General features: G+C 39.5%; 1 protein-coding gene across 1 annotated transcript; it reads left to right on the forward strand.

The window, feature by feature from the left end:
- Positions 1–8,386: 8,386 nt before the first annotated feature.
- On the forward strand, positions 8,387–12,182 carry tbr1b (T-box brain transcription factor 1b). The gene is made up of 6 exons (XM_078261808.1): positions 8,387–9,078; positions 9,332–9,486; positions 9,674–9,795; positions 10,100–10,258; positions 10,539–10,600; positions 11,339–12,182. The coding sequence occupies exons 1-6, from the start codon at positions 8,387–8,389 to the stop codon at positions 12,180–12,182; spliced, it is 2,034 nt and encodes a 677-aa protein (XP_078117934.1).
- Positions 12,183–14,829: the final 2,647 nt, after the last annotated feature.

The following is a 14,829-nucleotide window of genomic DNA, read 5'->3' on the forward strand; positions in this document are numbered from 1 at the left end:
CAATGTTTTTTACCTTGTAATTCTGCACAAAACAAATTGGCTGCAGATTTTGTTCACACCTTTTGTAACCTGGGGATAGCAAGCGCAATTCTCCCTCCTCATACCTGTGACAGCAACCTGCAAAGTGCTCCCAGTGCCCTAATCTGCGAGGTAGAGACCTGCTGCTGCTGCTGCATGTACTATAGATGTTGTTTTCTTCTTCTTTAGCAGCTTGTCCCTGTGGTTTTTTACGTTTATACACCCACCAGAATCACACAAGGTAAAAGGGAATATGCGAGTGTCTCACAAGCTACCAATTTGTTTTTCTTTCTCGAAAACATGGTCGCGTTCAATGGAAGGCAATAAAGGCATACTGATGGTGTTTGATTTAGAAATGGCAGTCAGACCATGATTTTAGCATCAACAGATGGCCAGTAGATTGGTTTAAATAACACCACTGCCTGCTTTAGAGTTGGCTCAAGTAGTAGAGTAGTGTACTACTGTCTTATCATATCTCCTTGTGTGAATGATGATGTCACCATGATAGATGCTACTCAAGTGGGATCAGACCTGCTCAGTGATGCCTGTGGAGACCAGCTCTGGGAGATCCCTGTCTGGCTGCATTATTCAACAATACTCCTTACCTCTACTCCCAGGGAAAAGGGACTGTTGAATATTTGAAAGACAGAATTAGATTTTTATTTAAGTGTATAGATGTAGTTGGGAGATGGTGTGTGCGTGTGTGTGGGGGGGGCATACAGATAGTGCCAGTCGGTGCAGCCTGGATGGTCACCAAGGCAACTTGCCGAGTTTTTTGAACTGATCTACGGGTCTTCTTGGCCGTCTCACTTGGGGGACGTTTTGGAAAAGTGGGCTTCTTCGAGCGCCTTTTGACTGCAACCATGAGTTGACATCGATAGTTTTAGTCTTATAATTATGGCCACCAATTAGTTTAGTATTTGATCAAACCTCACACAGAGCTTTTCAGTCACCTGGATGTCCACTTGTTTTATGGCCGTACCAGTTGCTACTCCAACATTTCAAGAGCTCAAATTGCAGCTTAAGTGAAACTATAGCGCTATTAAAGCTTTTCTGAAAAATGTAAAAATCAGTAAAAGGTTCTGAGTCTCCTCTGGACTCCCGGGCTGTTTTGTTAAATTGAATGTATCAATATTTCAGTTGCAACATAAGAAAGGAAATCTGCTCTTTGATAATGCACCAGACATTGTGCTAGACAGTTATGGTCTATTTTCAGAACTTAAAAAAATAAAAATAAAAACATTGCTGCAGAACCACTGCTCAGATCCTCCAGCTGCCAAGCTGGGTATCGATCCATCTGGCTCTGAAGACACTGTCATGTCACCTTTGCATTTAAGTGTTATCTTGTCAGCTTCAAATGATCTAGCTGTCAGATCTGGAAAAAGCCAGTCTGTGTGATGTTGCTTTGTCTCTAATGTCCAGCTGTTGATACAACAACAGTCTGTCCCAGGAAGGTATTTGAATCCAGTGTTTGGACATGTGTTCTGTATATCTTAGGATGTATCAATAATCTCATATCTGATGATCTGGATATGTCTTCATGATTCTACATGTTACATGTGATTGTGTGTTTACAGTTGAGTCAGATGAGCCCACAGCTTCAGTCAGTTTTCATCTTCAGTCAGTTTTCATCTTCATCTTTCCTTGGTGTCACCCACTCCCTCAGATAATTAAAAAGACAACTTACAATGATTGTTACCAAAACCTCAGTAGAAGCTCAAACCAAGTGTAAATTGCTTCAAAATTGATTCCTTCTTTACTGCAGATAACTGATACTTAAAGGTTGGGAATCCAGCTTTGCGGTGAAAGGGCACAAAGTCTTTCAACCAAGGTGTGGTAACAGGGTGAAAATTTGAAAGAAAATTTACTCCCTGCTAATGTAGCCCACATTGCCCCTAATGATTACACACCCACAGCACTAATTTTCATGTTTTCACTCACATTGGCTGCAAATGTTTTTAGTCATTCTATGATTTATCTTCTCCTTTTTTTCTTCTTTTCTATTACACAAATCAGTGTCCAATGTTTAATTTAGTCCCAGTGTAGCGGCTTCATTTCCGTGTCATTTAAGGAGCGGATCACTTCCTTAAGGCTCTTGGAGATGCTGCAGGCTGGAGAGCGTGTCAGGCTGCTATAAGGGCAACAGTAGGACACCAGCCAGTTCACACTTGTTGGGAGCATATGGAGAGGCTGTGGAGATGGATTCTTAATTCTTATTTATACAGTACTGTCTGTATTTCTCATCTTTCTAATCAGTATGAAACATTGTGTGAGATATTCTTTTCTCTAATCTAATCTAATCTAATCTAAAGACATCTAATCTTTCTGAAATATGAGATGTCCTGTAGCATGTGTGCAGCTGTATGGATTAAACATCCATATTGGCAAAAAAAAAAGCAAATGGATCACTACATTTAATACCATTGGTAAAGTTTGTCAAGAAAAATAATGGTGTTTGTTTGTGACAGCCTAGATGTGAGCGATGGAGACATAAATCATGTCACATTTATTTTTTCTCTCAACTTGGAACATGGTTCTCGTCCCTGTAGAATTCAGAACTGATCATTAACCTTTCTTTTAGTTCCTTCCCTTGCCTGGTCACATTTCCTATCTATTTGATTCCTGGCCCCATATGCCACTTTCCTATTTCCTGCCTGCAGACAGCAGGGAGTAGCTCTATTATCACCTTCCGAGAGCTGTCTTTGAATGTGAGAGGCAATTCCATTTCACTCAGCCATGGGGTGGAGGAGGATGAGGAGGAGGAGGAGGAGGAGGAGGAGGAGGAGGAAGGAAAAAAACACACCATAGAGCGCACAGAAATTGGTTTAAGGTTACTTCTTATAGTCGAATGTAAGACTATGTTGCTTTTCCACTCGTACTGCCAGCATTATGCGATGGCTGTTGTGAAGGTGCAGGTTTGTGTAGAACAGTCCCAAATCAGAGCAAAGGTCAAGTACTGGTGTATCATGTCTGGTTGTTGTGTAAACACTTTATCGTCCGGCCCATTTTAAAGTCATCTTTTGAAATATTAACAATCTTAAAGCAGCTATATTACACTGCTGTGAAGCTGTGCTAAACATATCGAAGATGCCTCTAATGCCTCCACTCTCAAGTGTGTTCTCTCCATTTTGTGACATTTTTTCTCGAAGCCTGTGTTATTTTTGGGCTTCCCTAAGTCGTATTTCAGCTTTTATCAGCCTGTAGTTCTTTGGAATGGTAGGGCTCTTGACAATATTGCTCCTGGATAAATTAAACATGAGTTACGTAGAGTGATAATCTGTGGGCCTCTCTTTTCACACTGCATTCCCAATGAGCTGTGTGTTGGCCTGGTGTTGTTGCCTGTGATTTTAATGAAGATTATTCTTGTAACACGACAGTCGCCTGTTTGCTCCTATACTCCCCCAAAATATTTTCTCTTCAAACTGAGAATTATTTGTTCTTTCGAGGGATCTGTGCAGCATTCCTGTTTTATTTGAATTTCTGTTGCAGGTTAATCACTAGTTAATCACCGATATAATTAAAGACATTTAGGTACCAAATTGTGGATGATGATTAACCAGGTAACAGGTTTCTAAGTTGTTGTATGTAGATCACATTCATCATCATGTCAACCTAGCTATCGATTAAACAATACGCTGGCAGACACAGCTGTGACTGCGTAATTAGTACTTATTTTCATCCTGTCTAAGAAATGCAGGCATCGCATCAAAAAAGGCAAGGCTTCAGTTACTGGATTGGAGCCTTCTGTTTTCTATTGTTCAGCTTTAGGCTGATAGTGCTCGGGGAAACCTCCGAGGATTCTCAAAGGAGTAAGTGCACACTTCATGGCATGGCTACTCTTAAAATGGAACTGATGTTTTTTTATAAATAATTTCAAAGTTACAAACATCAGCCTCACAATCACAGCGATTCAATGATATTCATTTGGCATAAGTCAGTTTCATTTCTGTGTGCTTTTCATCAGAAATGGCTCAAAAAGTAGAGTTAGTCTGAATTTTTTATGCCATGGGCTTACTGGGGATAGTGGCCATGTTCTTCACTTGCAGACATCTGACAGTGCATGGCAGCAGAAATAACAAAATGGTCACAAACCCCAACTGCACTCTCCGGGTCACACAGCCTCTTTAAAATTTAAAGAGACTAGCAACAAACCAAACAGTTGATAACAGGTCAGTAGCAGGTGATAAAAGAAGTTTTCGTAAGGACATTAGCCCTTCCACTAACTTTGTTATTCTTGACATTATATCCTCACCATTTGTTAAGCCAAATAATACACATCAGAGAGCATGAGGCAGTTGTAGGCATTACTCTCTAAGGGTGTGTAGTACCCAGAGGGTAACAATATTTCACAAGTGTTACTTTGCTACAGAATTGGTACGAGACAAAATTCACACATTTATAATTATGCATTCATTTTTTTATATACCGTCATCTGTATTAACATTATTCTATTTTTATTTTTTTTAAATGTGACAGCTTAGTGCATTCTACCACAGAATAATACTATTATTTCCATAGGAGTGTGTTAATTACCACACTGTCACTGTCCTGTGATGTAGAAACAACTGACAAGGATAGCAAGACGGAAAATAAAAATAACTAACGACATCTGCTTTACCCTCTGTCTTATTCAAGAGATAAACAAATGTGGCACAGGAATATTAAAGGGCATATTGATGATCTTTCACACAGAACTGAATATTGAATAATAATACAAACTATGTAATAAATCGAATTTGAGTGGTACGTAGTGACATCATAATACCCGTGAATAAACTGGGTTCACATAATTAAAATATTAGTTTTCAAAAATCTATATTCTGTCATTTAAATTTCTGCAAACTGTGATAAAAGCTAAATTACATGTGACTTTGTTCACCTGATAAGAAAGTAATTGGAGGATGAATTTAGTGGTTGCAGGAATAAGAGAGATAAATTGTTGACTTTCTTAATAAAATATAATTGGTTTTCTTTTATTGTTCTCAGCTCCAGATAAAGAAGCACATGTATAAATATTTGTTTTTGGGTGAATGATCTCTGGAGTGCAGGCTCAGGTATGGTATTAGCACAGGTGTCATGTCACTTGTATTTCCACTGAACATCACAATCACCTGTCCTGAGGTTAATTTGAGCTTTGTGGTAAAGAACCTGTTTGGGTTAGAACATCAATAATGAGCAGGTGTAGGAGTGCACTTCTGCGTAGACGCGTGTCTTGGTGCGTCCAGGGAGGACGACTAATAAGGGTTTAAAAGCCACAACTGTCCACTCCACCCCTTAGCAGGCCTCCAGCTGTCTTCCCTGTCAGAGAGCACCCTGATTCCCTCTGACAGAGCAGATTACTGATGGCAGGAAACCACAGGGGGGAATAGTTATGTTAGCAAAGCACAAAGAACCAGCACACTTGATAGTGATTAGTAATGCTAGTTAATTAAAGACTTAAGACAAATACAGGGTTTTTGTTTGTTTTTTTAAAATCAAAGAGCCATGAAGAAAGGAAGAAATACTTCACTTTGATTTATTGATGGAAATTGCAATGTGACGTCTGGCAAACAACATATAAATAACTAAAAGGCCATCTTAAATGCATTCCCATGAAATTTTTAGTGCCGCTGTAATATAAGCCACTACCTGTCATGAATCCCAAATAACCTTGGCTCTATCCTCTTAGTTCAGCCCAGTGTGCCTCATTCCTTATTACTGGCCTGACAAGGAAATGTTTACCCATCCGACAAGAGACAAGCCATTTCATAGTCGGAAAAAGCAATTTCACCTGACTGGAGTAGCACACTATGTCCCCATATCCTTGCTGGCTATAATTTTGTTGTCATTTTGTGTGCTGTGATCATATCATTGAAGTGACAGTGCTGGGCATTAGGTAAAGTCCCTAAGCCGGTGCTCACTTTCAGGCTTTTTCTCTCCTTGTCATTCACATTGATTAGATTAGACCCAGGTGGCAAGCAGGTTCCTTTGGCACAACAATAATAAATGGTGATACAGCGGCTTGAAAAAAAAGAACAAGCACAACTCAACTGAACATTGTTAACCAGAACTGGATTTATGAAAAATTTATTTTTAAAAAAAATGTTTTTGTTTGTTTGTGTTTTACAGAATATTGAGGGATATTTCTAATGGAGATCTTTCAAATAGGTTTGTTGCAATTGAGTTAGGTGTCTATTTGCTTGCATTGACAAATAGTAGATGTAGACATGCACTTACTAGAATTAAAGTTAATGTATTTTCATTTTGGAGTAGAAATGGCATAAATACTCTTCATAGTGCATTATACTCAGGGTTTGTACCAGGCAGGAGATCCTAATCTGCTCTAGCTATCTCCCAGAGGGGCAAGGTTGGCCACAGGCATAACAAATCACCCCCCTCCTCTTTGGTTATGTCCACTAGCTGGCTAAGCCAATAGAAAGAAAGGACTTAGTCTGATAAATAGGCACCAGAGCACCTGGGGAAACAAACTGGGTTGCTGCACGGGTGATTCAACAATTGGTTTGTTCAGGGGGGAAAAAAAAGCCCATTTTGCTTGTTAAAGATCAGTGATGAAAGTTAACCATAATCCTGTAATGAGGAGAGCAGCGAGTGGCCCCTATTGCTTGGGCACAGACAAGCCTGTGCTTGCATGTTTCACAGGAATAGATTGCTGGACCCAATAGCGCTATACTGTAATGACCCCTCTTGTTAGCTTCAGAGATTCATGGCTGCTCCTTAGAGATACAACCGCGTGGATGTACCAGTGAAATAGGCCTTGATTGGTCTTCTCTTAACCTTATCTGTTTCAGACTGCATGGCACACACCTGCAGGTTAAAGACATTGCAGGAGAACTAAACCATAAGTTATTCAGTGAAGTGGAAATTATCAGTTTTTGACACCGTAGTCTGTGATGTTGTACTGCACTGCTTTGCATTGAAAGGTGTTTCTAATATTTTGTCTACCCCCATTTACATACACGAGGAGGACAGATAGAAACACATTTTGATATAATGCAATTGAATAAATCTTCATAAACTGACCATAATGTTGTATAAACACCTTCCTGACACATTATGCTTCATAAAGGTTGCACTGAGTTACATTATTGTTCAGGTGTACCCAATGAACCAAAACTATATAATCAATACAATTTAAAAAGGCCTTTCAACCATAGAATAGATAAAGCACTCCCATTGAAAAGTAGTTTGTGTTAACTTGGTAATAACCTTGTTACTAAGTTACGCAGGAAGGTGTTTATACTCTGGGATTTTAACTTGTAGCCATTCTAATATTTGATTGTGTCTTCTGACAGCATCATCAACATCGTCCTGACAAAGTTTCATCACACTGCAGTGAGGACTTCAGGGAGGCTAGTTAAGATAAAAGGTCTGATGGAAAAAAATTGATTTTTTGGGGGCTGTTTTTACACGCTTTTTTTATTTTAATTTTATGTAGGCCTACTTAAACATAACTTCAAACAATGATCTAAACTCATCAGACCTGCATGCTGCTGACACCAAATATCATCTTTATTTTAATATAATTTTGGGGGAAATGTTTTATAGGCAGAGCTCATATATACGTCACACTTAGTATAAGTTAATAGCCTCTAACTCTTACAATAACTTCTCCAAAAGACAAAAAAAAAGGATTTTGATTAAATGATATCAAACATAAGATAACATATCTAAGATCTGCCTTTACTTTCTGTGAGATGTATTTGCCACAGCAGCCCTGTTATCAGTCCACTGGTTCATAACTTTAGGGCATCAAATATTTATCAGCACTGGGACTCATAAACACATCTTCAGTGGGACGCCATGATTTCACGCTATACCACAAACATTTTAAGGCATCAGATGCACTGCCTGTCACGGACTGTCATTTTTGGTGTGTTAATAATATATCTTGGGTTCTTCGGCAGACATACTTTGGCACTCATGGCGCATAAATAGGTAAATAACGCGGATAAATAGGTAAATAACGCAGCTAGCGTTCCAGCTGACAGTAGAAAACAATCTTTATAACCGTTATACTTTATCTTTATTTTTTTGTTATTCACATTCATATACAATAACAGGAATAGTCGAATCCATATATTTTAATCAAATATAGGCCCAAATCAAACTTTGCTCACAGCGCTCCTCAGATTGTCCTAATTAAGAGGTGTCTAATTAAATTACAGCCTTGAGTTAACCAATGACAATACTTGTTTCATTAGCAAAGCGGGGAGAGTGATGGAAAGAAAATCTTTCCTGATTGCACGATGGTGTCAATTGGCTAATTTGCTGCCTTCGGTAGCACAAGTCACAGCAAGGCGTTTTCATCGTGTTAGATTCAGGAAGGCTTGTGATATAGGTTGAGCTGATAGTGGCTTCTTATTGAGCTATGCAAGTCGAGAATTTCATCTCGCAAGCGAGTGGTCTCTCCAAGAAATTTATGAATGTGGGCAGTGGCTTTTCGAGCTCCGATGGATCAGAGCTTTCATTGCAGGACCATCCTATTATATCTGCAAGTGACAACCTGGAGAGAAGTTCACCTCTGAAAAAAAACTCTAGGGAGATGACGAATCAGTCAGAGGCAGACAATTTTCCCGACTCCAAGGACGCATCAGGGGACGTCCAGAGGGGCAAACTCTCTCCTGGTCTTCACGGAGTCTCTGACATCCGTCATAATTTCGATGGATCTGCAGGAGAAAGGTGCATCTTTTCTCCATCTACCCAACCACAGTCAGTCTCAGCAGCGACCAGTGCCATGTTTCCTTACCCGACCCAGCATGGACCAGCGCATCCGGCTTTTTCCATTGGCAGTCCCAGCCGTTATATGGCCCATCACCCGGTCATAACTAATGGAGCTTACAACAGCCTTCTGACCAACACTTCTCCTCAAGGCTACCCGGCAGCAGGCTACCCTTACGCGCAACAGTATGGGCACACGTACAACGGAGGGGCTTTTTACCAGTTCTCCACGTCGCAAGCAGGACTCGTTCCGGGGAAAGCGCAGGTGTATCTGTGCAACAGGGCCCTGTGGCTGAAGTTTCACAGACACCAAACAGAGATGATCATCACAAAGCAAGGACGGTAAGTGCGCGCATTTTGGCTCATCTGTTATACACCTGCAGAATGTTTTGGCTACATCACTGTAAAGCTTTTATTTCCAAAATGTTACATTTATGTGCAACTAACATCGAATCACTGTTTCCCCAAATTAAAAGCATAACGGAATTAAGTCCAAAAAAGAAAAGAAAACGGGCAATCTATCCGATCCGGATTTGTGTGAGTTTTTTCGTTGTGAGAGGCGTTTTCTAAATCTGTCTTCCTTTATTTTCAACAGACGAATGTTCCCATTTTTAAGCTTCAACATTTCTGGCCTTGACCCAACTGCTCACTACAATATATTTGTGGATGTAATACTTGCTGATCCAAATCACTGGCGATTTCAAGGAGGCAAGTGGGTGCCATGTGGAAAAGCAGACACAAATGTAATAGGTATAATTCATTTCGTCCTATTGCACAATTAACATTTTTAATTCCACAGTAAAACCTGTTTTTGTTTTAATACATTTTGACCACTGTATGTGGTTAAACAGTCCTATTTTAAAATCTTTGCATTCTTTTTGATAATAAACCATATACCGTGTGTTTTAACTCTGTATTTCTGCGTATTCTTTTACAGGAAATAGGGTTTATATGCACCCGGACTCACCAAATACCGGAGCGCACTGGATGCGTCAAGAAATATCATTTGGAAAACTAAAACTTACAAACAACAAAGGTGCCTCCAACAACACGGGACAGGTAATGCAACAGCATCCAATGCTTCAATTACAAATATATTTTTGGATTATTTAGGCCTATGTAATAAAAGTTGGAAAAATGCAGTGATTTTTCCCCCTTTCTTGTTTATTGCATAGCCTAATTATAAGTATGCATCTGTTTAGTGGTTCACTATCTTTAGAGCGCGACTACAGTAGTGCAGCGTTATTACAGTAATCATAAAATAAAGATAACACCGAGCTAAATCCGTGTAGCATTCTGCTTTAATCATCTATCCAAAGTTTGAAGCTGAGTTGTTGACGTGCGTCTTTAATTAAATCTCCAGATGGTGGTTCTCCAGTCTCTCCACAAGTACCAGCCCAGGCTCCATGTGGTTGAAGTAAACGAGGATGGGACAGAGGACACCAGCCAACCAGGAAAAGTCCAGACTTTCACCTTCACAGAAACGCAATTCATCGCCGTCACAGCTTACCAGAATACCGATGTACGACCACTTCATATGTCACACAACACTTCGAATGTCGACCCAAACAACTCAATCATTCACTTAAACAAAACAGATTAAAAAAAAAAGAAAAAGAAAAAGAAAATATATATATATATATATATATATATATATATATATTTATATATATATATATTTAGTTTAATAGTTATTTTACTTATTTATTTTGTAACGATCCGGATTTGAATATGAACCAAGAAAATAGATAAGATCTCCAAACACACGCTGATTTTCTAATCAATGCGTTCTTTTCTTACAGATTACGCAACTGAAAATCGACCACAATCCGTTTGCTAAAGGATTTCGGGACAACTATGACACGTAAGATTTATTTTTGTTTTTCCGGATTTTTGAACATTCATTCGATTATAGGTTTTTGAATGTATCCTCTGTGTTCTGTTAGGCTGCTATAATATAAATCCATACAACTCTTTACTCAACAACCAGGTTACTTCTCATTTAAAAGCTTAAACGCACTTCTGAATATTATGTCAATTGATATCCAAATTAGATGGGGCTCATAACATTTCAAAAAGGAATCGAATACAAAAAAAGTGTTGTACTTTTGAATTGACTACAGCTGAAGCGAGGACATGTTTGTCAAAAAGAAACATGAATAGGCCTATCAAAATATTGGTTTAAATTGTTCCGTTATTGTCTATTGATGACAACATTCCTCGTTCATGTGAGTTCGGCTAGTCTCGCTCTCAAAATAAGTGCATAGCGATTGTAATATTGACCCGTAAAATTCAGATGTAAAACAACTGACCAAAGCGATAACTTTTTGGCAATGAAACGTTGCATGTAGCCGATCTTTGTATAAAACAGTATAGGCCTATTTAGAAACCACTTGCGCAAAGATTAGATTTGATGTCATAGCCTAAATGTTTTAAAATCATGCAATTCTCTCTAAAAACACTTTTCACATATAGCCTATGATATGTGAGAATGCTGAATAAAGACATTGGCGAAAGGGATATTGATCTACATTTCGTTGATTTCTATAGCGCACAGTGTAGTCACTGAATTGTTTCAATGTTTTTCTCTCCATCTTTTCAGTGTCTACACAGGCTGCGACATCGACCGCCTAACTCCATCACCGGGTGACTCTCCGCGTTCACAGATCGTGCCGGGTGCGAGATATGCCATGCCTAGCTCTTTCCTGCAGGACCAATTTGTCAGCACTTATGCCAAATCTCGCTTTCACCCTGGCGTGGGGACTGGTCCTGGCACTGAGCGCAGCGTCCCACTCGGCAACAGCTTGCTGTCCCCGCAGCAAACCGACGAGCCCACTGTTGCCACCCCCCCGCAGCGATGGTTTGTCACCCCTGCCAACAACCGACTGGACTTTGCTGCCTCGGCATACGACGCCGCTGATTTCGCCGGTAACGCGGCCACCTTGCTGTCCTACGCAGCGGCCGGAGTGAAGGCTCTTCCCCTGCCGACTGCAGGCTGCTCCAATCGGGCTCTTGGCTATTACGCCGACCCGTCAGGCTGGGGAGGACGCACACCGCCGCAATACTGTGGCGTAAACAGCAAATCCAGCTCGGTCTTTTCCTGCTGGCACGCTAACTCTATCGGGGGCAGAGCGGGCACCAACTACCTGGCTGAGGAGGGAGACTCCATCCCGACAGAGAGGTCACCGATCGGCGGCTCGGAGGAGACCAAACCCAAAGACATGACATCTGAGTCGAGCTGGATAGAGACGCCGTCCTCCATTAAGTCCATTGATTCGAGCGACTCTGGTATCTTTGAACAGGCCAAAAGGAGAAGAATCTCACCTTCTGCCACGCCGGTTTCAGAGACAGTGTCCCCGTTAAAATCTGAGCTGCTGGCACCGAGAGAGTGTGAGAAAAACTGCACAAAGGACATTGGTTATTACAGTTTCTATCCTCACAGTTAAAAACAACAAACTGTGAATATATCTATCTATCTATCTATCTATCTATCTATCTATCTATCTATCTATCTATCTATCTATCTATCTATCTATCTATCTATCTATCTATCTATCTATCTATCTATCTATACAAATTAATGAAGATGAAAAGGACTTCTTCACAGTTAATGGCCAAAGTGTAAATTCTTCCATGGCTTGGGCGCCTTGTTTCCAGAAAACACTGTAATTGTGAATATAATGTACATAATATTGAACATTTGGTGATAGTGATTGGATGTACACAGAATAGATTAAATCTGATTCATAAATAGCCTAGTGTTTTAAAAAGCTCTTCTGTTGAGTAGCCTAAACTGTTAGTAAAGAAAGATATCGAGAATCTTGTAAATGAAATGTTCTTGTGTAGCATATGCTGGCATATTAATCCCTGTCAGTGAAAAAAAAAAAAGTATTTTGTACTTCATCCAAGCTGTAGGCTTCCAACAGTTTATGACGACCACTGCTATGATACTTGTGGCACAGAAGTGATAAATGTTGGTAATGTAGACGTTTAGGGTCTTTTATTTCTTTTTTATTTCAGCCGGTTATTTTTCATAGCCTGTAGGCCTATGTTGTTGTGAACATATCTGTATCTGCTGTAATGTGATTGAAACATAATAAATGGTGTTATCATCAGGACAAGTAAATCATGTTATTTTTTTTTTTTTATTAGGATGCTACTTTAAAAATAATTTGCATTTTAAATAATTTGCATTTAAACAGTCTTAAAACAGACAAGTATACTGCATTTGGAAATTCTTCATGGACGCATCATCATTTCAAAGGACACTGTGAAGGAATATTTTAATCTATGATCAATTAGAAATCATCTCAATTAGACAATGCTTATGTGAGACAATCTCGTGTCTCATCATGCTTTCTTTTTTTTCCTTAAAATTGGAGACCCTGCCCTTTTGTGTGTACTGATTGGTCCAGGATATGAACAAAAAATCGCGGATTCAAAGATCCGTTTACTAATGAGACTTGCACGTGGCAAAAACGGCAGCCAGAAAAGAAAAGTTAAATTAAAGAAAGCACAAAAATAATGTGAGACACTAATAATGTGAATGGAGCTACACTGTTTCAATGTGTATTTCTTTTTTTAAAATATCGGTCACAATTCAAAGGTATCCAGGTGGTGTTTGCTGTAACGCTTATGAAAAGTACCAGATTTTTTTATCTGACTCAACAATAAGCATTGTTGCAACAACATTTGGTTGGAATGACTTTACCAATCTAAGATGGTAAAAACTTAATAGTTAACTAGAATAAAAAATAAAAATAAAAAAAATAAAAAAAACTGTGAAGTTGAAAAGTTTTCTGTTCGGCAGCCAAAGGAAGTGACACATCAAAAGAAAGTCTTGCCTGTGTGAAAGAGGAACAGAACAAGACAGAACAAGAAACAGTTCATAAAATATCTGGTGTTTTGTATTATTACTATAACTGATTGCATATCGATTGGTTGGTTAATTAAGGATTGAATGAGTCAACCCCTATTTATTCTCTGCATTTATCATTATATTTGTAATGTCTTCATTTGAAAAAGATGTTAAACACTGATATCAAATGAATTAAGTTAGGAGAAATAATTAAAATTGATGCATAATAAACCCAATGTGCACTCAATTGGAATGTTGGTGTGAAGGAGATGCTCACAGCTGTCAATAAGTCTTAAATCGTGTGTTGCTCACTCTATCAGTCAGCGACAGGCCTTCCCTGGGATAAACAGTAGATGGCGATAACTGAATGCAGGTCCTGTAATCATACAGCTTTTTTAATATGTGGCCCTTCAGGGATTTATCGGTGTTCCAGGCAGCGCTGCCTTGAAGGCACTAGGATTAGGCACTGGTTATGGTTATGGTTAAGGTTAAGGTTAGGGTTAGGTGCCTTGAAGGCAGCGGTCGTAGCGCTGCCTGGAAGGAGCAGTTGGGGGCAAAAAACACCATTGAGCCCTTCAGGGGGTCAGTCAAGTCCAGGGACAACTACTTTTTTATTTTTTTTTTAAATAAGCAAACCTCTATGTATGTCTCAATTAAAGGCTGTAGTGGTTTGCCTCTGGATTCAACTACACATGGTTTGTGATCTACACCAGATGGCGATGCTTTACTATTATTACTATTATTATATCAGCTAAAGGAATCCCTGCTGTTGAAAAGAATCAGAACTGCAGTGCTAAAAATGCTTTCAGCTGCTACCCACAAGCTCTGATGAACAAATCAAAGAGGGAAGTAAACACTCGCGCTGTGTGTTTACTGTCTTGCTCATCGTTGGGTGCCAACAACAGTCACCACTGCCTTTGCAAGTGGGGATCATTTCAGAGGCCTAGAGTCGGAGGGCACCTGCATCACCTAGAAGGGGGGCAGAGCAATTTTTAGTAGGCCTATAGGCCTATGCCTATGCATGCTCCTGTTATTGTAAATCATATGCGTGTTCTTACTGCTTCACCATAACATCCCAAAATACTAAAAAAATAAGAATTAATTCACTTCTTATCTGAGAATTTGATATTTTCTTCCTGTCTATCCAGAGTGGGGTACTGTATTATTAAGCAGTAATACATCTGCTAAGACTTTATGTTCGTTTAAAGGTTACAGGATGCCTCAGAAGACAGAAA

The sequence above is a fragment of the Sander vitreus genome, chromosome 11 (assembly GCF_031162955.1).
Source record: "Sander vitreus isolate 19-12246 chromosome 11, sanVit1, whole genome shotgun sequence".
In the NCBI taxonomy this organism is placed as follows: Eukaryota; Metazoa; Chordata; class Actinopteri; order Perciformes; family Percidae; genus Sander; species Sander vitreus.